The 26740-nt window shown below is 40.0% G+C and overlaps 1 protein-coding gene across 1 annotated transcript; it reads right to left on the reverse strand.

Annotated features, from left to right (window-relative positions):
* Positions 1–1543: 1543 nt before the first annotated feature.
* On the reverse strand, positions 1544–26008 carry OIT3 (oncoprotein induced transcript 3). Its single transcript, XM_061197431.1, has 9 exons — positions 25948–26008; positions 21701–22075; positions 20792–20899; positions 15523–15645; positions 11906–12028; positions 10145–10305; positions 8123–8538; positions 3343–3442; positions 1544–1905 (listed from the first exon to the last, which is right to left on the reverse strand). Exons 1-9 carry the CDS (start codon positions 26006–26008, stop codon positions 1732–1734), a joined length of 1641 nt encoding a protein of 546 aa, XP_061053414.1. The 3' UTR covers positions 1544–1731.
* Between the last annotated feature and the right edge of the window lie 732 nt (positions 26009–26740).

The following is a 26740-nucleotide window of genomic DNA, read 5'->3' on the forward strand; positions in this document are numbered from 1 at the left end:
TTTTTAGAAAATTTGAAAAGAGATGAATGAATTCCATTATCACCAATATGCTTCCATTTCACTTAGAGAACAGAACCCAACCTGGTAAGTTCCATCAATGATAACAGTTATTCCCACTGGTGCTGAAGAGATAAGAACAAGGCAAGGTCAGAGGCTTACCTGATTAAAGCCAACGGAGGTAGAGGTCAGATGGCGTTAGGCCTCTAAGGTTCCATTTTTTTTTCCTTCATTGAACTATTCCTGTTGAAATTCCCAATTACTAAGCGGTATTAGTGTCCTGTTAACATCTGAGAAGCCCTTGGTAAAAACTGCCACTGAAGACAGCTAGGAAAATCCCTGAAAACTGAGGGGAGTGAGAGACTGAGGGCCATTCCCTAAACTATGGTTCTCAGCCCTGATTGCAGATTAGAGTCACCTGAGGAGCATTAAAAAAACCAAAGAATCTCTGTGGGGTGTGGTACCTACGTATTTGTATTTTAAAAACACTCCCCAGTGATTCTGATGCACCATGAGGCCTGAGGGCCACTAAAGTCAGGGATTGACAAATGAAGGCCCATGGGCCAGATCAGGCCCAACACCTGTTTTGGTAAAGTTTTACTGGAACGCAGCCAGGCTCACATTTGTTTACGGCTGTTCCTGTGCTAGGACAACAGAATTGAGTAGTTGTGACAGGGCCTGTATGGCCCAGGAAGCCTAAACTAGTTACCCTTTGGCCCTTTACAGAAAAAGTTTGCCAACCTTTGATCTACATCATTTTCTCCTTTCCCTTCCTTTTGTTAATTAATTTCACTGGTTCCAATAGGAAGTGTTTGTTGCAGTTGTTTCTAAAAAAAAAAAAAAGAAGAAAAACTGTTTTCTGATCTTCTGTAAAGCCATAAAATGAATTGGCATATTAAGAAAGCAGATTTAACTGCAGATAACATTAATCTCTGTGGTTTAGGATATTTATCTCAATAAAATTTATGAAGCACCTACAAAATAGAGTATGGTATAGTTTTATACCTTTTTCTATTGTCTTATCAGTCTGAGGGCATGGAATGCCAAATAACAGGGCATATAGTACCACATTTTAATTCTGTCTATAGTTCAGTCATTGAACCACTTAAATGCAAGTTAGTGAATTTATTAACATTTATTAATTGAAAATAGTTTACTTAAGACAGCATAAAAACCTCAGAGGAAAATATTGTGCAGGAGAAAATCCAAATAGTATTTTTTTAGTACACACTTACAGTGATAAACTTCCAAATCCTCTATAACTACTCTGTCTTTGAATGGAAATTTCAGGGTATAATTATTGTTTACATATTTAAGGAGTCAGTGGGTATTTAAGTCATAATTTCAAGCAACTATTTAATTTTTTTAAGTTCCTAATTTGAAATACTATACCCAACTTCTGATTTTAGTCATGCTACTGCATCCAACACTAGGTGTTTTATTGCAGGAAAGAAATGGGGGGCATGGGGTGAGCTGCTTTCTTGGTGCACAGCGCAGCTTTCCACATTAGGAAGACGAAGCCCCACCTGAGACAGGTTGGTCAGCAGTGAGGTGATCTTTCCCGACACAGTGGGGTAGAGTCAGAGTGAGTCAGTTCTGGGAGTTTGTCTAAACCCACAGTATAAGGTTTAAAGCAGCGCTGTGTTCTAGGGTGTCGGCTGATGTTCTCAGAGGGCGAGGGGAGAATTCCAAAGAGATAGGCAGCCAGAAGTAGGACTCGGGTGCTGGGTCATCCTAGCCCTCCCAGTCGATGCTGATGGGGCCGCCTGTCAGCATCTGGCTCTGTGGACCACTGTCATTCTCTCCTCCTACTGCCTCACGACGCATTCGCCGGTGGCAGCCCTGGGCACAGCGGGAACGCTCATCCAGCATCCCGCAGACAAGGACCCGGCAGTGCAGGAACACTTCCTAGAAAGATCATAATGATAATGAACAAAAACAGTGAAAAGAGCTGCCACTTGGGGGCTGCTTACTAGGAGCCAGACACAATACCAAACGTTTCATATGTATTATCTCATTTCATCTAAACAACCACCCTTTGAGGTAGATATCGTCATCCCCATTTTACAGATGAGGAAACTGAGACTTAGGAGGTTAACGAACTTGCCCATATTCACACATTTAGTAACGTGGCAAACACAATGAGTCATGTGGGTGATTTAAAACCCTACATCCATAACTTCTGCCTTTGTGCAGGGACACAAGAGACCTCTGTGAAGATAACATCTAATAACGTTAACATCTTGGTTCTTCACATCAAGGTCTGGGCATAACATGGGCTCCCACGCACTTCTGTGTAAAATAACAAGTTCTTTCTCCAAGCTTCTTCCTATAAGTAACTTCCCCATGCATGCTGCCTAGCTGAGGAGGAAGATCAGGGTTAGTCATCGTGGTTAACAATTGTTCTAGAACAGTGATGTAGTTGGACAGGACATAAATACACTTAAATGCAGTATGGAAAAGACTGCTGGTCTCTTAAACTTCCTTTTGTTTATGTGTTTCGACAACTCTACTAAAACAAAAAACAAAAACCTTCTACCTTACAGAGTATACATAGCCTCTTATAACCTCTATTCATGTATATACATTAAAAAAAACTGTATCACATTCAATTTGCATGTAAATTTTTATGACAATAGTTTTTTCATATCTCCTTTTTCTATATTTCATTCTGCATTAACTGCTTAATATTGCATTAATTGATACACTGTTTGTTTGGTTTAAACAACACCTCTCTCATAACAGTGCTCTATAAACACATTCAACAAGTCATGTTTTACTTTTTGTTTTTGAGAAGCTGTCAGAATTGAAATTTTTAGACGATGATAACTTTATGGTTATTACACATTGTCAGACCACTTTCCAGAAAGTATACCAATTTATACTGCCACTGTATACATCTCTCTATAGCCTTGCAAGTTGGGATTTATAATTTTTATTAATTTAATATGTATAAAATAGTCTTATAATAATTATTTTAATTGGCATGTAAGTACTATTTTCACTGAATATTTCACTATTTGTCTTTTCTGCAAATATTCTTTCCATATACTTTGCCACGTGACCACTACACAGGCTTTTTCAACCACATCTGCTCACAAGGATTTTATATTATAATCACATAGTACTTTCTTTGAACAAGCCCAGTTATTTTACTGGGGGGGGGGGCAGATAATTGTGATATTCATGGAGGTGTTAAGCTTCTAGATGGCCAGTTTTATAGTATTTTTCATAGAGGTGATGCAGATCCTAACTGTGGGCTTGTAGAATGTGAACAAACTGGGACACCATGAAGGAAGGCTGGGGAGGAGAGGTACCTTTACAAGGTAAAGGTGTTCAGCTCACCTTGTGGTCTTTGCCCACAAACTTGAAGACAGGGACCTGGAAGTGCTTTGCGAGGTGATCCCGTGATGTGTACTGCTTTACTGAGTCATCTGAAACACAGCTGGAAGTAGGGCAGGATAGCACGTAAGACTTGATTGTTTAAACAGAGGTGGAAAAACAATCCAGTCCAACGTGTTTGTTCCAAGGAGAGGCAAACTGGGTGGAGGAGGCTGGGCTGCACTCAAGATTTTTGAGAATGAAAGAAAAATGAAATCCCCTCCCTGTGAAGGCATCTTCAGACACAGGCCTGCTCATTAACGCTGTCGGTCCCGTCTCTCATTCTCTGTACCCACAAACTGGGCACAAGGACCTCCTGTTAAGTCAATGTATTGAAGTATTAGCAACAGCAGCAACATTTGTTTCAGAGATATCATTTGAAATCAAGGTATCTTTTTAAGGCTGTATTTTCATTTGTAATATATTGCAGGAATTCTGCATTTACGTACTTTATTACTGATTTGAGAAGGCTTTTCTTTAACTAGATTTCACTGTGTTTATAGACACTTGCCCCTGAAGGGGATCAAACCCCAATTTGTACAACAAAGAGCTGCATAAAGATGTCAGTTTCTTAGAGAATAACTGGATCTATTGGGGAAAATCATTCACCTCCAAAACGTTTTAGTTCCTCTTTTCCCAGATTTAATGCTAAATTTTAGTTTGATAGGGCTTTGGGGTTTTAATCTCAGGTCTACCACTTAAAGTGAAACTCCTAGGCTCGCCTCAGGATTAGTTGAGGGTAAAGAAGGGTTAGTAATGCTCCACTTTGAGGCGAAGGTTTAGTACTGATGAACCGTTTCTCCTAAAGGCCAGGGCTCACACATGTATTGTCTTTTCCATTCTGAATTCAAAAGGAACTTTTTTCCTGACTGTTTTCCTTTTATGGATACTTAATAGTTCCCGTCTACCAGGCCAGTAAAAAAGTGGGATCAAATATAAAAGCCTATAAAAGTTGATACTTGCTCCACATGCTTACAGACCACTTTCTAGTTCATTGCTAATTGCTGTTTCAGGGCAGTTGAAAAATCCAATAAAATTATTTAAAAATAAGACATCTTGACTTGTATTACCACTACTACCTTATTCCCCTAAACTGAAGAGGATCTAAACGTATAATGTGGTTTCTGTTATTTTCTGTATTTATGTACGCATTTTCATTTTCCTGAGGTTAAATGAATTTATACCATCTTCTGATTATGTACTCTAATAAATACCTAATGCATATGTAATCTGTGTGACACACTCTGCTGGGGGCTGCACAGGAGACAGAGATGATCAATATGGTCTGTGACGTCAGGGAGCTTAAAGCCCAGTACCTATGATAACAATAGTAACGTGACATTAAAATGGCACTTTTCACGTGAATGCCTCAGCATTTTCGATTTATCTTTACCTAAAAATACTATTTTTAAAAAATTGAAGTATAGTTGATTTACAGTGTTGTGTTAGTTTCTGGTTATACATATATATTCTTTTTCGTATTCTTTTCCATTATAGGTTATTACAAGATAGTGAATATAGTTCCCTGTGCTATATAGTAGGACCTTGCAGTTTATCTATTTTATATATAGTAGTTTGTATCTGTTAATCCCAAACTCCTAACTTTTCCCCCCATTTCCCCTTCAGTAACCATAAGTTTGTTTTCTATGTCTGTCTGTTTTTGTTTTGTAAATAAGTTCATTTCTATCATATTTCAGATTCCACATATAAGTGATATCATATGAGATGTGTCTTTCTCTGTCTGACTTACTTCACTTAGTATGATAATCTCTAGGTCCATCCATGTTGCTGTAAATGGCATTATTTCACTCTTTTCTATGGCTAAGTAGTAAAAATACTATTTTTTTTTAAAGGGAAGATGTGGCAGAAAGAGTTGTTGCAGGGCAACACGTTACAGAATAGAACCCAAGACAAATTCTGGCTCTTGATTTGGTGTTTGCTGTGATTAGACAATGCTAGTTCATCAACTCCAAGTTCATGTGCTAAAAGAAAGTAACAATGGTATAGGAAAATCCAAAATAACTGATTACCCAAAAGTTGCCCAATATTTGATTTTGGAATTCAATGTTTCTTTTTCTGGAGATAAACTTTCTAATTCTACTTTGCTTAGGTTTGCATTAAACTATTTTGCATTCTCAGAGCATATGCCAACTAAACTAGAGGGAGGTGAATCAGATGTGTTAAATATCAGCCTGAATTAAATTTAAGCTGACCACAGTGAATAATCAAACAATTTACAAATATAAGTAAACTGCATTATGTTTATTTTAGGGCTCTGAACTAGCCCCAGATTAGTATTATGATAAGTACTCATTCAGTAGTTCATTAGACAAATATTTAATGACTTTTACTGTAGGCAAGGCATTGAGGAGGAAGGAAGGAAGATATCTAGTTCAGCTCAGAAGGAATCAGGGAAGGCTTCATGGAGGAAAGAAATCCCAATGTGTCTCGAAGGACCAGTAAGAATCAGACAGGAAGAAAAAGGGAAGAAGATTTCAGGCAGTGGAAACAGCAGGTGCAGAGTCAGGAGGGTGTAAGGAACAACAGAATTTGGAAATTGCCCATGGTTCCCTTTGGCAGGAGCAGAAACTGGAGAAGGTAGAGGTCAGAGGGCGAGGAAGAGCAAGCCAAGCTGAGAGTTGGATTTTATCTTGAGGGATTATCTCAAATGCACCATTATTGTCCTAGCCAATATTGTACTATCTAATATTGCACCGGATATGGGACTGTTTTCCTGTGAATAGTGGAAACAGGCCCACACAGCAGTGTTTTTGAGTTCTGTCTATGCTTTTTAACAATTTTAATATCTTCCATAGCATTTTGTTGTTGTTTTGTGTGTGCTAACGGCTGGAAAATTAAACAGCACAGCTTCTTAGAACTGTCTAAAATAAAAATATATAGTCAGTCCTAACTGAGGGCCTGAATAACAAGCTTTATTGAGATTGCAGGTTACATGTTTTCCCAGTAAATGAGTTAAGACTATACGTTTATGTTTGCAAAAAGTAAATACGAGGGGCAGGAGAAAACTTGGGGTAAGTGAAATATTCACTGTCTTGATTGTAGTGATAGCTTCACCAGGGTGTATACGTCAGAACTTATCAAACTGTACACTTTAAATATGTATATTTATTGTATGCAAATAGCACTGCAGTAAAGCTGTAAAAAAATTTGAAAGGAACCCAAATCCATTCTCCCACAAAAGTAAATCCATTCCCTAATCTACTTAGCACTAATTATGTGACTTAAAAAAAAGACATAAAAATTGATGCTTCTACGTTTCATTTTAAAACTTTGTGGAGAACCCTTTAAGATGGTAAGAAATCTAAAGGGCTTCAGCCTCCTATGAGACTTACTCTTAGCCATCCAAAGCAGCTCAGAACGATGCATTTTCCAGATTCTGAAGACAAGCTAAGGAGGCTACAGGAATCTGAAACTAGAAGTACTCCTGCTGATAAACAGTTAAATTTACCAACCAAAGGAAATCAAGAGGCATCAAAATGTTTTCAGCAGGGATCTGACTATATATATAATATTTTTTCTTTTGGCTGGATACCCAGGGCTCTGTGGAGCTGAGACTTGAGAGCTGGGATTTAGGAGGCTGTTAGAAAGCGTTTCACCTGTCCGGGTGAAAGATAATGAGAGCTGGAATTAAGGCAATAAGAGTGGAGAACCAGGTTGGAGTATTGCTACTTTTAGAAAGGCTTCTCAGTTGATCCTAATGTGCATCAAGGGTTGAAAATCATTGTGCAGGAGATCGATAGCAGCAGGTGAAGCTTGCCTGTGGTGAGAGATCTGGGGAGTTAAAAGCAAAGGAGAAATTTCAGTCTATCAGGCCAATTAGCAAAGGGCATGAACTGGGGCACACCTATGGTGCTCTGATTAGACTATTTGCCTTTTCTTAAGCTGCAGGTCCTGATCTGCCTGAGATATGTCCCATCTGACATTGAGAATGAAGAAGAAACTGATGAGATACTACTATGAGTTTGGGTTGTGAGTGTAATTTTCCTGGGAATGTAAGCAGTGGGTGTGGTAACTGCAGGCTTCCAATGATACACGGAGACAAGCAAAGTTCTCAATCCAAGCATCCTCAGGGAATACGGAAATCGCCTTTGTATAAAACAAGCAAACAGAAACAAACTTCACCTGATCTTTCTTCTCCTAAAACTGACCAAGTATTTCTTCTCTCTCCTTCACTACCAAACTTCTTAAAAGAGGGGCCTGCATTTGCTGCTCCCACTTCCTAACCCTCTTGCATTTCTCAGCCCCCACTTGCCATCCATGCTCTACAATCTCTCTGGGCAGGTTAATCCTATAGTTTTGACTATAAACAGGGGCGATTCTCTGTCCTTTGTCTCTAGTCTTGACCTTGTTCCTGGGTCTGACACGCATTTCCAACTGCCCACTGAACTTCTCTGCCTTAGTATCCTGCAGGTATCTACAATACAATATTATTATTTGGAATTATCATATTCGATATTTTCACAGCAAATCTGCTTTTCGACCTGTGTCCTTTCATCGTGGTTAAGGGCATCTAGTCAGTCATACGAGCTAGACCCCTTGGAGTCATTTTGGACTCCCCTCTCCTTCACCAGTTTTTACCACCAAAATGCGCACGAACGGTTTCTGAACTAATTAAGAGCTGGCGAGAGTGCTGCGGTGGTTTTAGGAAATGACTGAGTTTGCTCTCGCGCCCAGAGGTCGGATGTGAACTGGGGCTAATCCATCGTCCAAGCAGCCTACTTACCCATCCCGGATGAGGTAGTACTTCAGGATCTCGTCGATCTTGGACGTAGGGGTGGCAAAGCAGCTCTCCACCAGGCTTTCTAAGCCATTCACGTGCACCAGGGGCTCAATGCCAAAGTAGAGGGAGTCTCGCAGCTTGAGGGTGGGCAGAGCTTCCCGGTAAGGCTCTTCGAACTCATGGTCCTTGAAGATCTCCAGAGTGAAAGGGAAGATTCCGTGACTGCGGCTCATGATTTCCAGCGGGGTGTTGCGAAGGTTGGGAACGTAGCCTTCGGAAATGGTGTACAGGCGCGGGAACTCACACGTCACACGGATCAGTAGTTTGCTGGTCCGGATGATGATGTCGCCGCTGCTCCCTGGGGTCTGCTTGGGTAGACCTGTCACAAGGTTGCTAGCCACGATTTTGTCGTTCACCACCTGAGCCAGGCCAGGGCCAGGAGAGGAGAGTCTATGTTTATTTCCACAGAGCACCTCGGCCCCCGCCCACCATAACGTTCTCCAAATTTCTTTTGACATCAAAGCACGTGAGAGATTTGGTTGCTGAAGCCTGAAGCTTTTTCTTTTTTTAATTGCTTCTCCTCCTTTTAGCAAGGTATTTTGACTGTTAAAGAGTTTTATATACCACTTCATGGTCAACCCACACATCCCTTTGGAGTATTAGTCATAAAAACCTGAGCTATGCAGAATCAGCCAATTCAAAGCTCTGATATTTTAGAAAAGAACAGCTTCTGTACATTATTCTTTTTCTGGAATCCTAGACCTGGTGATGGTGCTGCAGCATGACCTTGTGCTGAGCTCAACCCCACGCAGACTTCAGCTGTCGCATTTACCCAGATGACTTTTCAGTTCTTCATCTCCAGCCTTGTCTGCTCTCCTGTGTGCCAGAACCCCCGGCTCATCGTAGGGCATTTCCATTTGATTATCCACAGATACAACAAACACGATTTGCCTAAAGTGGGACCTTCTCCTCATATATCTCCCCCACGTCTCACCCCAAATCTCATTAGCTCTCTGATTTTCTCTAAGTTGGATTCAATAAATAAGTATTTGTTTATTTGGTTGCAAGGGCCTCTACACTGATCTCCTGGGTCCAGGTCCTCTTTTTTCTACCCATCTTGCCCACTTCTGATTTCATCATGACAGTGCCTGCTTAATCCCATTCCTAGGGGAAAAAGCCCAAATGTCTCACCACAGCACACAAAGCAGATGTCTGGAAGCATAGTCTCCCCCCATCTACTTTTCCAGACTCCTTTTCCAATCAGGCTGTGTTGCCCATTCACTCAGCATAAGCCTCAAGAATTCCCATCTCTGAGACTGGCTCACTTGTTTCCCATCTGAAATGCCCTTTCCTTTCGTCTCTGCCTGTATAAACCACACACATGCTTCCACCCCAATTCAAGTCCCACTTGTCTTGACTGTTCCAGTGTTTGTCCCTTTCTGGACTCCTATACCACCCATCAACTGTATCACTGTCTCTTATTTATAACTTGTGTGTGTTTTCATCTCAATACTACTGTGTATGTTCCTAAAAGTCAGGAATCTTATTTCACATATCCCTCAGGCTCCCAGCACAGGGCTGTGCACAGATTCTTGCAGGAAAGTACAAACCTTTTACCTCTAACTGGTTCCATCCCTGAACTCATTTGCTACCTCATAAATGAACCATCATCTATATCGTCACTATCTTCAAGTACAATAACTGGTCAGAGGAGACATAGCCAGCCTCCTGGTACTGGTGCTGATGCACTCAGAAAAATGTCTGCACATATTGGAGAGATGGTACTATTTGAGAACAGAAAGAGCAGAATTCTTTTTAAGCCGCTGTCCTCCCAGTGTCGGGACCACAGCACAGCAGATGCTGAATAACACATTTGTTAAATGAATGGTATATGATTTTTTGAACTCCATTCTTTTATGTGGAAATATTTCATCTATGACACAAACCACACTGCACACCTCTGTCAACAACTTCCCAAATAACTGGATTTGGTCATTCCCCAAGGGTCCTTCAGGAAGAACCTACCTCGACCACTGTGCCACATGTCTTGAGGGAGAAGAGGATGTTGACGTGGGTGCCATTGGACACGCCTCGGCAGGAGGTGTTGGTTAGGAAGAGCTCCAGACCGCCGACCAGGTCCCTGGGGATGCTCACTTCAATGGTGTTCGACTTGCAGAACACGGGGACTGCGGGGGCAGAAACTGCTGTGAGAATCGGAAAAGTGGAACTGGGAGAAGGGAAGGAGGATTCTAGGAGAAATAACTTCTCCCTCCCACACCTTGAGCTCTTTGTTCTATCCTCAAGGAACTCTCTGAGGCTCAAAACAAATTGGTGAATAAAACCTGGACTCCTAACTCCCAAGGTTGTGGTCAAAGAATGCTCCTCAAATACTATATTGTTTCCCAAATGAGAAAATACTGTATCAAAATTTCCATCCAACATTTATTTCAAAGTGTGTCTAGCATAACTCCATGCACTGAAACACCTAAAGGATGAACTTTTAGCACAAACACAATTTATTGGCAATACAGAAAAAGCACTGCTTTGATATAGGCTTAAATTACATAACGCTACCGCTTTGACTTTACCATTAATTACTGCCCCATAAAACAGAGGTAAGAAAAACAGCGTTAGCGCACTTGGGGAAGAGTTCTAAATTGTCCTTGCATTGCTCAATAAACCATAAACTATAAAATTCACTTCAATTTAATATAAAAAGATTGCTCTTCCTTAGCGTTCACTTCTCTAGACTGTACAAATACTCTAAAAGGAGTACAAAGGGTACTGTCAGACAATATGTGAGGGCAATATCAGTATGTGAGGGCATATCACAGCGATGGCTTAGTATAAAGAAGTCACATATAGGTGCTCATTAAATACTTGCTGGATGAGTGAATTAATTTTCTGGACATAAATAACTAGTTTTCCAGAAAATAGTTCTCAGAGGATTGTTGATGATCAGATTGTACGTGTAGGGGGAAGGATCAGTTCCCAGGGCTTTCAACTTTTCATAAGCCAATTATCTGTTAGAAAAGAGAGGAACTCCATCTAAATTAAGTATTAGTTATACACCTAATAATAGAAATTAGAGAAAAAAATCAAAAGTAAAAAGCAAAGGAAACTGTATGATCTAGCAATCCTGTTTCTGGGTATAGGTCCAAAAGAATTGAAAGCAGGACCTCAAAGAGATATTTGCACACCCGTGTTCATAGCAGCATTATTGACAAGCAATCCAAATGTCCATCAACGGATGAATGGATAAACAAAATGTGGTATACCCATGCAGTGGAACAGCTTTATAAAGGGAAGGAATCCTGTCATATGCTGCAACATGGATGAACCTTGTGGACAATTTGCTAAGTGAAATTAAGTCAACCACAAAAAGACAAATACTGTAGGAGTCCACTTATATGAGGTACCTAAAGTAGCTGACTTCATGGAAATTGAAAGTAGAATGGTGGTTGCCAGGGGCTGGAGGGAGGAAGGAATGAGGAGTCCTCGTTTTAATGGGTATAGAGTTTCAGTTTCGCAAGATGAGAAAGTTCTGAAGATTCGTTGCACAAAAATGTGGATATATATAACACTACTGAACTATACACTTAAAATTGGTTTAGATGGTAAATTTTATGTTATATTTTTTTACCACAATTTTTGAATGGTTCCAGAGTGAACACACGCTGCTAAAAGAGGTGGTGTTCTAAAAGATGAGAATCTTGACACACTTGGTTGAGGAAGGCAGGGAGATTAAGAGGGAGGAATTAAGAGCAGAGGTTGAGCGTGTACTACCTTGGCAAGTGTGGTTATCCTCAGACAGCACCAGGCCCCGGGGACATTCACACTGATAGCCCTTCTCAGACATAAGGCAAGAATGGCTGCAGCCACCATTGTTATTGTGGCATCCTTCAATGTCTGCAATAAAAACCAAAAGAAAAGGGAATGATATTGTAGCCCTCTTCCCCAAGAATTCTGGTTCTTGGACTGGTACTTTGCATCAGGCATTGTACTTGACTTATCACAGTATCACTGGGGCCCAACTCAGTCACTGAGACATGACGTCCACAAAGAAGTTTATTAAATGTTAAAGCTACAAAGAGCGATCTTACAACACACATAGCTCTAACCATTTAAGCTGGTCATTTTGTAGAATGCCCTTCAATCCGGCTTTGTCTGTTTTTCTCATGGTTAGACTACAATTTTGGGGAGGAAGACCCGAAAGTCATTTCTTAATTTCTGTAACATTTAGTCCACCCACTTTGAAATTTTATAGAGCATTATTGATGTAAAAGGGACTGACAGAATATAAATTCACCTAGAGCAGCTAAATGGATCAGAGTTAGTCAGAGCTATTACCAATGGTTGGATCACCAGCCCCTCTCCTCAAATCTCTAGGAATAATAGCACTGGAGATATGTTTCTTGGGCTGACAGCACATTATAAAAATGAAACCTGGAAACACACTGAAAGATTCCACTCAACTGAGCTCTTTGTGACATTCCTCTTATGAGGTAGTTTTTTAAAGTTTTCTTTTTAAAAGTTTTCCATTTTCAAAAAGCATACTCATCAAATGTGCAAAAAGGAAAAATATTCAGTTGAAAAATGAAGAAACTACCACATAATGTCATAGTTAGCGAGGAAAAATAATGACCTTTGTGGGCTCTGGATATGATCTTCTAGATCATGGGTCATCAAACTCTGGCCTGCTACATGTTGTTGTAAGTAAAGTTTTATTGGCACACAGTCATACCCATTTATTTCCCTGTTGTCTATGGGTGCTTTCTCATTACAAGGGCAGAGTTGAGTAGTTTCAACAGATTCCATATGGTCCGCAAAGCCTTAAATATCTACTATTGTGTTTATGCAGAAAAAGTTTGCTGGTCCCTGTTTTAGAGGTAAGATAATAAAAGGGAATACGTTCAGGAATCCCCTGGTGGTCCAGTTGTTAGGACTCCACACTCTCACTGTCAAGGGCCTGGGTTCGATCCCTAGTTGGGGAAATAAGATCCTACATGCCACATGGCGTGGCCAAAAAAAAAAAAAAAGGGAATGCTTTCAAATCATTTAAGATGTTCAAGGAAAGATATGAGCCAATTTCCAGTTATAGTTAAAAGTCTCACTTCATTAATAATAAAAATATTAGTCCTCAGTAAATTAACTTGAGATGAATCAATTTTTGTGAAACAGGGAGAGAGAATAAATTTTCTATGAATTAATCTTTGCAAAATTTAGGAGAGATTAGGCTATCACCTGTTTATAAATCTGTACAGTTAAAAAGGATAAGAGTATTCCTATGGGTTTTTGAAATAGCTGAAAATGATATATAATGGTGTAGAAGAAAGCATAAAATATGCTATAAAATGTTAAAGTCAACATTAATAGGAAATTTTTTTCTTAAAAATGGTCTTCCTTAAGTCAGTTAATTTCCCTGGGCCTCAATTTCAATATATGTAAAATGAAAGGGTTGGATTAAATGTTCACTCAGGATATTTCCAGGTCTAAAATTGCAAAGCACAAAATAAATTGAAATTCTTATTTGGTTTGAAGGATTTTAAGTCTCTTCCAAGAACATACGAAAATGTTTAGAATGGCTATATCTGCAAGTGGGATTGTGGTCATTTTAGTTATCGTTCTTTTACTCCTTTGTATATTCTTCTATGAACATAACTCTTTCATAATAAAACAAAACAATAAAAGTTACTTAAAAATTAAAAAGAGCTTTTTATTTTAAAAAAGAAGATATGCTAATCTAACAGACTAGCTAAAGAAACAAATATGTTTGGACTATCAATAAAATGTAAGGGTTTCCATAAAAACAAAAAAACAAAACCAAAAAAAAAAAAAGTAGGGTTTCAAATATGAATCTTAATCCTAAAGTGTAATTCATATTCAAATTTTATCTTCTGCTAAAATACTTTTCAGTTATGATTATTAGGTTTTAAAATTATATGAGGATTAACTTAATATTTCCAATAAAATACTCATGAGTAATTATAAATGTTCCTCATGGAACATTTCATTAATATTTAAATATGTAAAGATTATTGCATAAAATAAGATTTAAGGAGGATTCAGGACATCACTCTTATTCAATAAAATTTAAAGTACATTTAGTCTTTTTACAAGGGACAGTAGTTTGATATCCTGGTTAATGGTCCCTGAGTTAATAATGCAAACTTTGTTGCATGAAATGAATTGTGAGTACTAGCCATAATTTTTCCTTTTGGGGTAGTATTTTATTATTTTGAATATAACTAGAATAAAGTGAAATCGTAAGCAGTATTATAATCTGTTATGCCACAAATTCAATTATCCTCTGGGACAAATCATATGTCCTCTGTAAATAATGATAATTAAGCCATTTATCTCTTCATATAATCTGCAGAATTTTTTTCTTTTTTGGTCTCTCAACTCCCAATATCATGAGATTCAGACTTATTAAAGTGGGAGTGATGAAATTTTAGTTGGGATAATTTGCAAGGGCCTTAGAGAAGGGACATTATCTAAGTTTCACGTCGTAATAGTAGACAATTTCCATTTCAATTATTTGACATACATTACAAATTCTTTTTAGTACTTAATTTTATAAAACGTATACAGCATTTCTACTATCAAAAATAGATAAGTTTATATACAAATATGTTCAGAAATTATGTGAATAAAATGCGCAATAGGCTTTAAAAAAAATAGATAAGTTTACTTATCTCCAAAAACGTATTAATCTCTAATAAATTCAAAGCATATGAGTAAAAAAGAATGGCTTCATGTTTTCCCAAACTTCCAAGATGATAAGACTCACCTAGGAACTTGGTAAAAACACAAACTCTAAGGCCTCTCCCGCTCCACTGAACCAGAGTTTCCAGGAGAGAGGCCTAGGAAAGGCCAGCTTTAAAAGCACCCAGGTGATTCTCAGCAGGGAAGTTTGAGAAACACTGCTGTAAACCATTTGTTATGCTACCTACCTCCATTATCTTGCTACTCCAGATGTGCTCGCTGGATGTGCAGCATAGGTGTCACCTAGAAGTTATTTAGAAATGCAATATCTTCACCTGACCCCAGATCTACTGAATCAGAACCTGTATTTTAACAAGATCCCAGGTGATTCGTGGGCACATTAAAGTTTGAGAAACATGGAATACCCTATTTTTATTCCCCAAATTAAAATGCAGCTCTCTGCCTCTTGCAAAATGCAACAGCTCTCTCCTGCTAAAGCTTGGAGACAAAATCAACACTGCATTCTGTCTGCAACACGAGCATCCTGCAATGATGCTCAGTAATGATGATTTGTGGTTTCTTTACACAGCCAGATTGTTACTCTTTTCTGACGTTGGCCAGTTTTATGAACATCAAAGAATAAGCCAATGGCTTACTGGGGGCTCTTGATGTGAATCCCTTCTTGCCCATCTCACCTTCACATGTCTTGCCATCACTTCTTAGCACACGGCCAACCCCACACTCACAGCGATATGAATTTTTGAGGTTTACACAGATCTCACTGCAGCCACCATTGTTTTGTTCACATTCATTTTCATCTGTAGAAGAGAGACCACACCATTTACATACTGCTGAGCCATGCAGTCTTTTCCCAAGCCCTTTAGCAGAAACTCCACATCTTTTCAGATCCTGTCCATAGACTTTCCACAAACCAACTCCAATATAATCAGTTTTATTAACCTGGTCTCCCCACCAAGTTATTTGTCCCTCTGCCTCTGCTGGAGCGGAAGGCAGTTAGTTGGTTGCTTGCCAGTTCCCTCCTCAGGGCAAAACTGTTGGGGAAATGAAGTCCCCTTTGTTATTTGGGTTCACCTGCTTGTTTGTATTGGAGAGTCTCACTTTCTCCAATTCCTGAAGATTTGCTAAATAAATAAAACATAAATCAAACTGTATTTTAAATGCATTAGAGGAATTTGCATTGCAGAAGGATATGTTGGATAGAATTTTTTGCGAAGCAGTCTTCTTTATAACATGAACAACTGCCCTCAAAATCTATTTTAAATATTGGAATATTCCCACATTGTACTTAAGCAATGATTGCTAACATTTTTGAGAATCTGATGAAGGACATGGACTCTTGCTATAAAAAAAAAAAAAATGCACAGTTGGCAACAAATGTCAATCCCCTTCCTTCTACAAACAAAAAAAGGGGAGCTTGAGGAGCTAAATTTGTCATGGCTTGGATATAGGATATAAACCAGGGACTGGGGTTTAAATACCCACAGGGTGACGAAAGGCATGGCCTTGGGCCCACGAGAGGAGATGAGCTGGAACTGAAACCCTGCTCAAGTCTAGGACCCTGGAAAAGGTATCCCCACAATGAAAGGGGGAGGAGAAGGACTCTGCTCCGAGGCCCAGGAAAGAAGTAAGGAGCTCTCTGCCTGAGGCTCTAGGAAGGAGAAAAGCCTTCATAAACCCCAAGTTGGGCCCTGCCACGGTTGAAGTATGAACTCATAATTCCCACCTGGCGTGGGGATCTTGAAACTGAGAAACTGATGTAAAATTTGGCCTGGACTGCTGAAGCTTCTGTGACAAAAGCAATCGAAAAACTCTCTGTAGTAAAAAAAAAAAAAAGCTCCTCAAACCAGGTAATAAGAGTGGAGTACCACAGAAAAACAATTACAACAGAAGGTGGTTTATCATAAAACACTATGCAGGAGGAGATGATCCACTATGAGAAAGCTGACAAGATAACAAATGGGAGGCTTTGAACTGGAGAGAACAGAATAATCCAGAAAAATCCATAATACAAGGGTTTAAAAAATTACTAAACAGATAAAAGAAAGGCCAGTCACCAAAATAAAATTGTGTAGGAAGACAAGGCAGAATTGAAACAAAACAAACATACACAACTCTTAGAAATGAAAAATATAGTTGATAAGATTAGACCCTTCATCAGGGCCCCTACTGCCTGGACAGTGGATGGTTAGAGGTGCTAGCAGCCCTCCTGGGAGTGGCCACACTGGTGCTTGGGTTCACCCTCTGTCGAAAGCCTGGATTGCTTACCTCGAGACTGATCTTCTTAGCTGAGAGAGAAATACGCTTCTACTTATTGAAGCCATTGTTATCTGGGAGTTTATTGTCACTTACAGCCTTAGATACTCTATGCCCCAGCAATTCCACTTTTATGGGTATACTCTAGAGAAAATCTCACACGTGAGGTAAGGTATCATTTTTATGTTAATTTTAAGAACACACAAAACAATGCTATATATTGTTATTGTTATGTTATATTTTTATTGTTATTTATTACATAAATAATAAAAGCATAAAAACAGGGACCAGGAGGACACACACTAACTTCAGAACAGTGATTACCCCTGGAGGGTGAGAGAGGTAAAAGAGATGGAGTGAGATGGCTTTACTTGTATCTGTAAAATTTTATTTTAAAAAAAGGAAGAGGGACTTTCCTGGTGGCGCAGTGGTTAAGAATCCGCCTGCCAATGCAGGGGACACGGGTTTGAGCCCTAGTCCGGGAAGGTCCCACATGCCGCGGAGCAACTAAGTCGTGCGCCACAACTACTGAGCCTGCGCTCTAGAGCCCATGAGCCACAACTACTGAGCCTGCATGCCGCAGCTACTGAAGCCCGTGCACCTAGAGCCCGTGCTTCACAACAAGAGAAGCCACTGCAATGAGAAGCCCATGCACCGCAACGAAGAGTAGCCCCCGCTCGCCACAACTAGAGGAAGCCCACATGCAGCAATGAAGACCCAACGCAGCCAAAAATAAACAAATAAATTTTTTTAAAAAATTTTAAAAATTAAAAAAGGAAGAAAAATTTAGCTATAAATCTGGGTACATGAGTGTCTGTTATATTATTTTCCTATACTCTTCTCTCTGCCTGAAAAAAATAATTTATAATAAATAATTAAAATTGTTATATGTTTTTTAAAAAACTAAAGTAACATTGACACATGCACATAAACACAAAACTTCGCCTCTAATTTCAGGGAATTCATGATCTCCCTGAAACCAACAGACAGACTCCAGGCAGAAACTGGGGGCTTTTCCCTATGTCCCGATAGGCAGAGATGTCCAAGATAAATTGTTAAGCAAGAGATGTGTATGGTGTGTATAATATGCAACCTTTGGTTTAAAAAACGGCAAAAAATAAATAAATATGTATATTTTTATTTTTATATCTGCCTGAAGAAACCCTGGAAGCATACATAAGTAAATAATGTAAGAGTTTACTTGGGGGACTTCCCTGGTGGTCCAGTGGTAAAGAATCTACCTTCCAATGCAGGGGACGTGGGTTCGATCCCTGGTCAGGGAACTAAGATCCCACATGCCATGGGGCAACTAAGCCTGCGCACCAAAACTACTGAGCTCACGCGCCTCAACAAGAGAGCCCGCGAGCCACCACAACTACAGAGCCCACGCGCCCAGAAGCGCATGTGCCACAACTAGAGAGAAGCCCATGCTCCACAACGAAAGATCCCGCGTGCTGCAGCTAAGACCCGACACAACCAAAAAAATAAAGAAAAATAAAGAAATAAAATAAATATTAAAAAAAAAAAGAGTTTACTTGGGATGGAGTTGGAGGAGAGGGAAATGGAGCAAATGGGGGACAGAGAGCTAGATATTTCACTGTATACCTTCATGCTGTTTAACTTGGGAGCCATTTAAATACATTACCTATTCAAAAGTTATATTAAAACAAAAGAAGAGATGAATGAACAACTCGTGCCTTAAGAGGAAGCCAAATATTTTCCAACAGACGTGCGCGCATGTGTGTGTGTGTGTGTGTGTGTGTCTGTAGTGTGAGGGGGGTTGAGGGGAATTGTAGGAACCATCATCCCCCACACCCCGAACCTGTTTACATTAAATCACATAGTCAAAATCAACCAGGCAAGAGCCCTAACAACTGTTATGGGAGTGCCTAACCATGCTCCATGGGATGGCCAGTGGGGTTCATTAAAGAGACTGAGGAACAAAAGCTTTTCTAAAATAAGAACCCTTTGATATCCCTTTCATCCTGATGCCTTATCCCATCCTGATCTTGTTACTCTTCTTCTGGAGGAGGCAGCTGTGGGGTAGTCCTCCCCTTTCTCTCTAGACTTGTTTTAACTTTATTTGAGTCTGAATACAAAAAGCTTCATAACACTAAACAGAAAATAGATGATCTTCAGTCCTGGGTTTTTCAACTCTATTTTCTCCCTGCTGTAGACAACAAAACATGTATACAATTGGACAACTCTGGATTTCCTACAAATAATCTGACTCCCCTTTCTTGCTACTCAGATAAACCAAAATTATATTAGTGAAGCTATAGGAGTATGTCCTTAGATAATTCTAGACCAACGCTATCCAACAGAAATACAAAGCAAGACACACATATAATGTAAAATTTCTTAGTAGTCACATTAAAAATTTTGTTAAAAAACATTGGTAAAATTAATCTTAATAATATATTTCAGGGACTTCCCTGGTTGTCCAGTGGTAGAGAATCTGCCTTCCAATGCAGGGGACGCAGGTTCAATCCCTGGTTGGGGAACTAAGATCCCACACACTGTGGGGCAACTAAGCCGGCGCGTCACAACTACTGAGCCCACGTCCCTCAACTAGAGAGCCCTCGTGCCACAAACTACAGAGCCCACACACTCTGGAGCCTGTGTGCCACAACTAGAGAGAGAAAAACCTGCACACCACAACCAGAGAGAAACCCACGCGCCTCAACGAAAGATCCCGCATGCCACAACTGAAGATCCCACATGCCTCAACGAAGATCCCACGTGCCAGGCTTCCCTGGTGGCGCAGTGGTTGAGAGTCCACCTGCCAATGCAGGGGACACGGGTTCGAGCCCTGGTCTGGGAAGATCCCACATGCCGCGAAGCAACTAAGCCCGTGAGCCACAGCTGCTGAGCCTGCGCGTCTGGAGCCTGTGCCCCGCAACGGGAGGGGTCGCGATAGTGAAAGGGCCGCGCACCGCGATGAAGAGTGGCCTCCGCTTGCCGCAACTAGAGAAAGCGCTCGCACGAAACGAAGACCCAACACAGCCAAAAATAAATAAATAAATAAATAAAGTAGCTATTAAAAAAAAAAAAAAAAAGATCCCACGTGCCGCAACTAAGACCCAATGCAGCCAAAAGATAATACATAAATAAATAAAATAAATTAAAAAAAATAGATTTCATTTAATCCAGTATGTCTAAAATATTTCATTTCAATATATAATCAATATTAAAATTATTGATATCTTTTATTCTTTTTTTGAACTAATCTTCAAAATCTGGTGTGTATTTTATACTTATAGCATGTCTCAATTTGGATGATAAATTTTCATCAGAAATGCTTGAGCTGTATTTTAGAGTCATAAAATTTACAGTTCACTCAAGTTGTCCCACACATTTTTAGTTTTCCAATGACTGAATCAAATATTAGCTTTTAAATTAAAATTAAGTAAAATTACAATTCAGTTTTTCAGTCACACAAGCCACATTTCAAGAGCTTCATAGCCACACGTGGCTAGTGGCTAGTGTATTGGACAATGCAATCCCTGACTGTCCCGACACATGATATAAATTTGGCTTGAGGCTTTAGTTATGAACTAAAAAGACAAACCCCATTCTGAGTTTTCAGAGACACAAACTGGAAAAATGATGGCGCTCTGAGTCAGGAAGAGTTTTTGATTTGTCCTTTAGTCCTAATAGCCTGTTTCTACTGCAAGATGGGTTTCTTACCAAAGCATGTCTGTCTGTCGGGGCCTAGCACGGTTCCTGGAGAGCACGTGCACCCACTGGTATCCAGGCAGCTGCCGTGGCAGTCCTCATCACAGATGTCATAAAAATCTATGGAAGATAAAGAGGACCTTTCATGAAGGGCGAGGACCAGAGGACACTCTCATCCATGAGAAAGCCTCATGAGTTCAAGAATGGGGTATGAATTCCTAGCCAACATCAAGAGAATTCTCATTGATCAGGGTTTATATATCCCAATGGCAAGAGATGCTGCCTAGGGACATGTTCTGTCATTGAGATCAATGAGTCCCAACTTCAGATCCACAGGCCCTTGGGTGACCATGGAGTTTCTGCAAATCTAAAACCTCACCAAACATGAGCTGTAGATTAAATAAGCATTATGTCCTACTCTTCTATGCAGTCTATTTTTTAAATGTATACAGATTTTTATGGGATTAATAACATGAAAATTCATTTAAAAGTATTACTGATCTCAAGTGGCTTCTTCCCATTATACATCATTTAAAAAATCAATGGGCACTAAGCACAATGCTACCATATGGATGTCTGAAATATATATTAAGGAGGGGGTCCTCCATGCTCAAAAAGGCTGGAAATCCACACTAAATAACGTAAGTCAACATTTCACTTTCTACTGTTCTGTTTGAATGGAGTGGAAGACAAAGTAAAACTGATCAAAGTCATAGCTCCTTTCCCTTTCTATTCTTCAGGAATTTTTCAGAAATCTAAGAACAGACCTCAGAAATCATGATCTGGAGGTATCCGTGGCCCTAAATCAATGTTCTTCAGGCTCTGAGATACTACCATAACCAAATTTCTTACAGCGTTTTTCTCTTTGATGCCATATGTGGCCTTGTGGGGGAGGGAAAAGAGCCCAGGAAAGGTACTCACAACCACAGTAGACATGAAAGCAGACGCTGGGCTTGGCCAGACGATACACATAGTAGCCTCCAGGGCAAGCCTTGACCTCCACCGTGGTGTTCCAGAGGCAGCAGTTCCCACTGAAGCTCGCACAGGCCTGGCGTTGCACAATGCCATCACCTTCCAGAGGGTGGCTGCCATTGAGCCAGACAGGTGCATGGGTTCCGCAGTGGTTTTCTGGTATGCAGAAGGTGGGCATGGCATCCCCTGCCATGCCTGTGAAGCGGTACCACTCCCCATCCACATTGTTGTCACACAGAGGGGAACCTTGAGACTCATCAAATTGGTGGTCAGTGTTCCTCCACGGCTCATTCAGGCTGATGTAAGCAGAACAAGGATCTAGGGCTGGGAATGAAAAGGACACCTCAGAGGCACCTTGTGATGTTTCAGATCACAGTGGCAATAGCCTGAGTCCACCTTCTTGGTCTTACATTTTGGCTTTTTAGTTCAAGAAAGAGATAAAGTCACCAAAAGTAGCTGTTTAAGATTCCTCAAGTTGACGTAAACATATTTCATAAATGCCTTTTACATTTGAAAAATTATTTCAAATCTATTTAAGGTTTTGTGTTTGCATTGAACTAAACCTTTTATCCAGAGTAATCATCTGATAGGATAGTTGTTCAGACCAAGGGAGGTTATAGTCTCACTGAAATCTGCACTGGTCAGACTATATTTTGAGTACTGTGTTCACACCTGGAGGCTATATTTTAGGAAAGTAATGGACAAACTTGATGTCCAGAGGTAGGTGACCAGATTTAGAAGGGAGCCTAACAATTATTTACTGGGGAAGAAGCTGAGAACTACTGTTCGGAGGGAAAAAACCCAAACAAACCAACCCTGAAGAATATGCATCAGTCTTCAAAAATCTGCAACGGCTTGTGAAAGAGGAATTAGCTTTCTGTTACAATGACAAGAACAAATTGTTACGGGGAAGTGCATTTCAGTTCAGCTATCTAGTAATGGAGAGGCTGTATCACAGTGTGGTAAGCTCTTCATCTTTGGAAATTTTCAAAAAGTAGTTGGATGGTCATTTGTAAGCAAGATTTTGGATGGAATTTTGCATTAGCGGGCAGTTTGGCTTGATAATGAATGTGTAAAGCTCATTCCACCTTAGAAGGAATAGGCCTCTGGCATATGTCAGCTGCTTTGAAATACACAGTATAGTGTCAAGTAATTACCAAAGATATTCTCCATGTGAATGTTGGTACATGTTCCATCACCTTATTGAAAACACCATGAACTTTGTGTCTTCACAATTAGCCAGGGCATCACTGTCTAGAATACAGCAACATTTCAAGCATGCATTTTTAGTGCATAAATAACATGGACAAATATCTCATCAAAAACATTTTAATGACTGAATACACCAATATCCCCAGTTCACTGCTTCTCTCAATTTCAGGAAAAGATTGAATTAACACAGGCAAATTGTTCTTACAAAGAATCTATAAAATCAAGAAATTCTAGAAACGAGTCCTAGCCAGAGTAGCATCCTTCTTAATGCATGTGAGGCTGACTTAATAGACATTGTAGGCAGGGAATTCATATTAAGGCTGATATACTTTGTGGGCAGGAAATTCAGCTTCAGCAAATACTGCACAATAATTAAGTGTGGATAGGCCATGATCATAAAATCTAAATTGTCTAGAAAATATTTTGGGTTTTCCCAGTCTACATTTCAAATTCAAGTTTACTTTCAAAACTTCAGTCACATGTAGAGGAGGGTGTAGCCTAGTGCTTATGGCCCCATTGAGAGTATAATAACCACTTGGGACAAGAAATAAGTAGGATATTGCATATTCTGGAAGTAACACTTTTGCAGAGTTACACATGCCAGGAGCAACCTTCTCCTTATAATGTCCCTGCGGTTTCCCGACTGTGCCCTAGACCATGGTTTGATGTCCCTTGAGAGGAAGAAATGTCCTCATACAGACTCTCTACCCTCTGAAAAGGGAAAAATTCCCTTCTCTGCTCTCCCAGCTGTGGTTCTCTTATGAAGACAGATTTCCAGGGCAATTTCACAGGTGATTATAAATTCATAGAAATATTTGGTTCATCTCCTTGGCTCTAATTTTATAAGAAATGGTTAAGTACTCAACTTTTAATAGCTTTTACAGAAATTCCTAAACCTCCCTCAATAACTATTTCATGATTTATAAAGTTTTTCCTTAAATTTAACTATCATTTCTTGTGCTATTTGTTGAAAATTTACTTCCTCTCGTTGTAGGTGATACATGGCACAAATAGGAGAAATTTACTATCTTCTGTAAACTAAATACATATTTTAAAAGTTACCCATGTAATATTTCCTAACATTAAATAAACCCATTCCACTCACCCCCTTTAAAGGGAGTAATTTAATCCTTTAATAATCTGGCCGCTGGCGTTAATTCCTTTTTTCAGTCTCTCAATGTGGAGCCTGGAATTCGGTATTATGCATGTTGCGTCCTGAATTGCTGACGTATATATACACACGCACACATAATACACCCCTCAAATGAGAGAGCTTCAGAGAACAGCCCGGTGGGCAAAGTTCGAGTCAGGGGGCCCCAGCTGGCAGACAGCCGGTCAGCCTTTATTTACCAGGATGTTCGCTCGTCAGCCCGGACGTCCGTGCGCCCCCAGGGCCGGCACCTCGCCGTGGCCGAAAGCAGAGAGCAAATGTAAGCATCCCCGCCCTTTCGTCCCGGGGACCAGGAGTCCCTCACCCTCCAGGTCCGCATCCCGGGCACCGCCCCTCGGATAGTCCCGGTCGCCAGATTCTGCCCCCGCGCGCTGGGGCCGGAAGCCCCTCCTCTCCTTCCTTCCCTCTCCCCCTTCGCTTCCCCCCTTCCCCCCTCCGCTCTTCTCCTTTTCTCTCACTTACCCTCTCCTCTCAGGCAACCGCACCCCCACCCAATCCCTAGCCCCCAAAGCTCTCCCTTTATCTTGCTTATGGCATTGAGTCAAACGTCCTAGAAGGTCTGGAAAAAAAATTAATAAAATAAAAAAGATCTGGGAAGGGAGAAGGTGTCTGATGGGAGGGTACAGGAGGTACTAGAGGGAGGAGTAAGCCAGGGAAGAGAGTGGGGAGAAAGCGGAGAGGAAGTTGAGGGCAGGACCACTTTGACTCAAGCGACTCTTGGTTACTTACTGGCAGCAAATACAGGGTGATTAAACTTAGCTCAAACCTATCTTTAAGACTTTTTTAGACCAGTTTTAGATTTAGAGAATAATTGAGGAGATTGTACAAAATGTTCCCATTTTCTGGCACCCAGTTTCCTCTATTATGAAACAATCGTACACTAGTATGGTACCTTTGCCACAATTAATGAACCAGTGTTGATACATTATTATTAACTCAAGTCCATAGTTTAGATTTCTTTAGTTTTTGCCTGTTTTTGTCTATTCTGGCATCCCATCCAGGATACCACATGACATTTAGTTTTACATGTCTCCTTAGGGTCTCAAGCCTATTTTTAATGTTTATTCTTAAAGGTACTAGAGCAAGGCCTTAGTTACCCCGAAGAAATAGGGACAATTAAACACTGAGATTCTCAGAGGTGCCAAGAAGAATGGTTCTTGCCATCTCACTCTCTCTTCTAGTTAGAACTTAAATTCATCTCACTCTCTCTTCTAGTTAGAACTTAAATTCTAATGGGAAAAGGAGAGAGAAATTTGTTACAAACTGGAATTAAAACTTTGCTTTGTTGGCCAGTTTTGTATCAAGTCTGGAGGTACCAAGGGGGGAGACAGTTTAAGATTCACTCAGTCTCTGCAAAAAGTCATATTTTCAGATGTCAAGACTAAGAAGTCTGATTTATCCAGATCTGTGCCTTTAGGGTCACACTCAGTCCCTTGTATTAATGAAAGAAAAAACTCTCTCCTCTGCTCTAAAAAAAATTTTTTTTTCCGTCTTAAAGTTGGGACTATACAAGTGCCTAGAATATAAAGAGGTTAGGATTCCTTTTACACATACTCCAAGAAATATTTAGCTCATGGAAAGTTGTTTGGATTTGGCAGATCCATGGAAATTTTGGACGCCCAGGCAAAAGGCTAAATGGAACATGAAATGAAATTCTCTGAAAATATATCTCCATAGGTTTTCAATGACTTTTCTTCTCCTATTCTAGAACCAGTATTTAAGATACTGGAATCTTGCTCTTAATAACCTGTACATAACAGCAAATTCCTCTAACAAAAAGTACATCGTGCCAAGTACTTGACACAAGACTTACCCACTGGTGACCCAAGTGTTACTGTGATGAAGAGGCAGGTGAAGAGCAGGAACTGAAGCATCCTTTTGGACCAGCCACCAGAGACAGACTGGAAAATCCTCTTCATTTCAGTTTTCCTTTGTCCGCTTCTTTTTCAAACACTTTTAAAAAAGGCCTCTAGTCTGTTGTGAAGAAGACTTTTCAGTACTGGTTGGGGCTTTATCAGAGGAAGAGGATGAGTGGGATAAGGTGTCCATTGCTCTGGCCTTGACCCCAGATAGAAGCACTGCTTTACACTGTCAACAGAGTTATTTTATTGATATTTTTCTTTAGGGGAAAAAAAAGAAAAACCCTCACAATCCCTCATCCTCCTATTGTTTTTTTCTCAAGACTTCCCTGCAATGAGGCCTCCAGTATCTTATCCAGAAGGGAACTCTAAAAGAGGGACATCCCCTCACGTCAAAATCTTGTTTTGTGACTTCAAGGAACTGATTTCATAATATTGCAGCCATAGCATTGCACATTACATGAGAATGAGATAAAGCCTAATTTTTGGAAATGATCTTTAGAAAATGTCTTGGTCAGGTGGTCAAGGAGTTTACAATAGCACACAAAAGAGTAGTAAGGACAGGTGTGGAATGAGGACAATATTCTCTTGAAGCAAGCATCCAAGTCTGTTTTATTATGGTCTTTGGTATCAAAACTTCCTAAAGAAACAAGGTTTAAGTTGTGTTTGAGCAGCAGTATCTCATGTTTTCATAGTGCCTTTCTTCTGCAAATTTAAAATGGTTAAGTGTTATTTATTTCACTAATT

This window comes from Eubalaena glacialis, chromosome 1 (assembly GCF_028564815.1).
Source record: "Eubalaena glacialis isolate mEubGla1 chromosome 1, mEubGla1.1.hap2.+ XY, whole genome shotgun sequence".
NCBI lineage: Eukaryota > Metazoa > Chordata > Mammalia > Artiodactyla > Balaenidae > Eubalaena > Eubalaena glacialis.

What these genes read in the sequence shown, in the direction of transcription:
- OIT3 (XM_061197431.1), bottom strand. Translation starts at nt 26,008, where the DNA reads ATGCTTCAGTTCCTGCTCTTCACCTGCCTCTTCATCACAGTAACACTT. An exon ending in GGATAACCACACTTGCCAAG is followed by an intron (nt 10,306 to 11,905) that starts GTAGTACACGCT and finishes CTGCCCCCGCAG; the next exon opens with TCCCCGTGTTCTGCAAGTCG. An exon ending in TACTACCTCATCCGGGATGG is followed by an intron (nt 3,443 to 8,122) that starts GTAAGTAGGCTG and finishes CCCTACTTCCAG; the next exon opens with CTGTGTTTCAGATGACTCAG.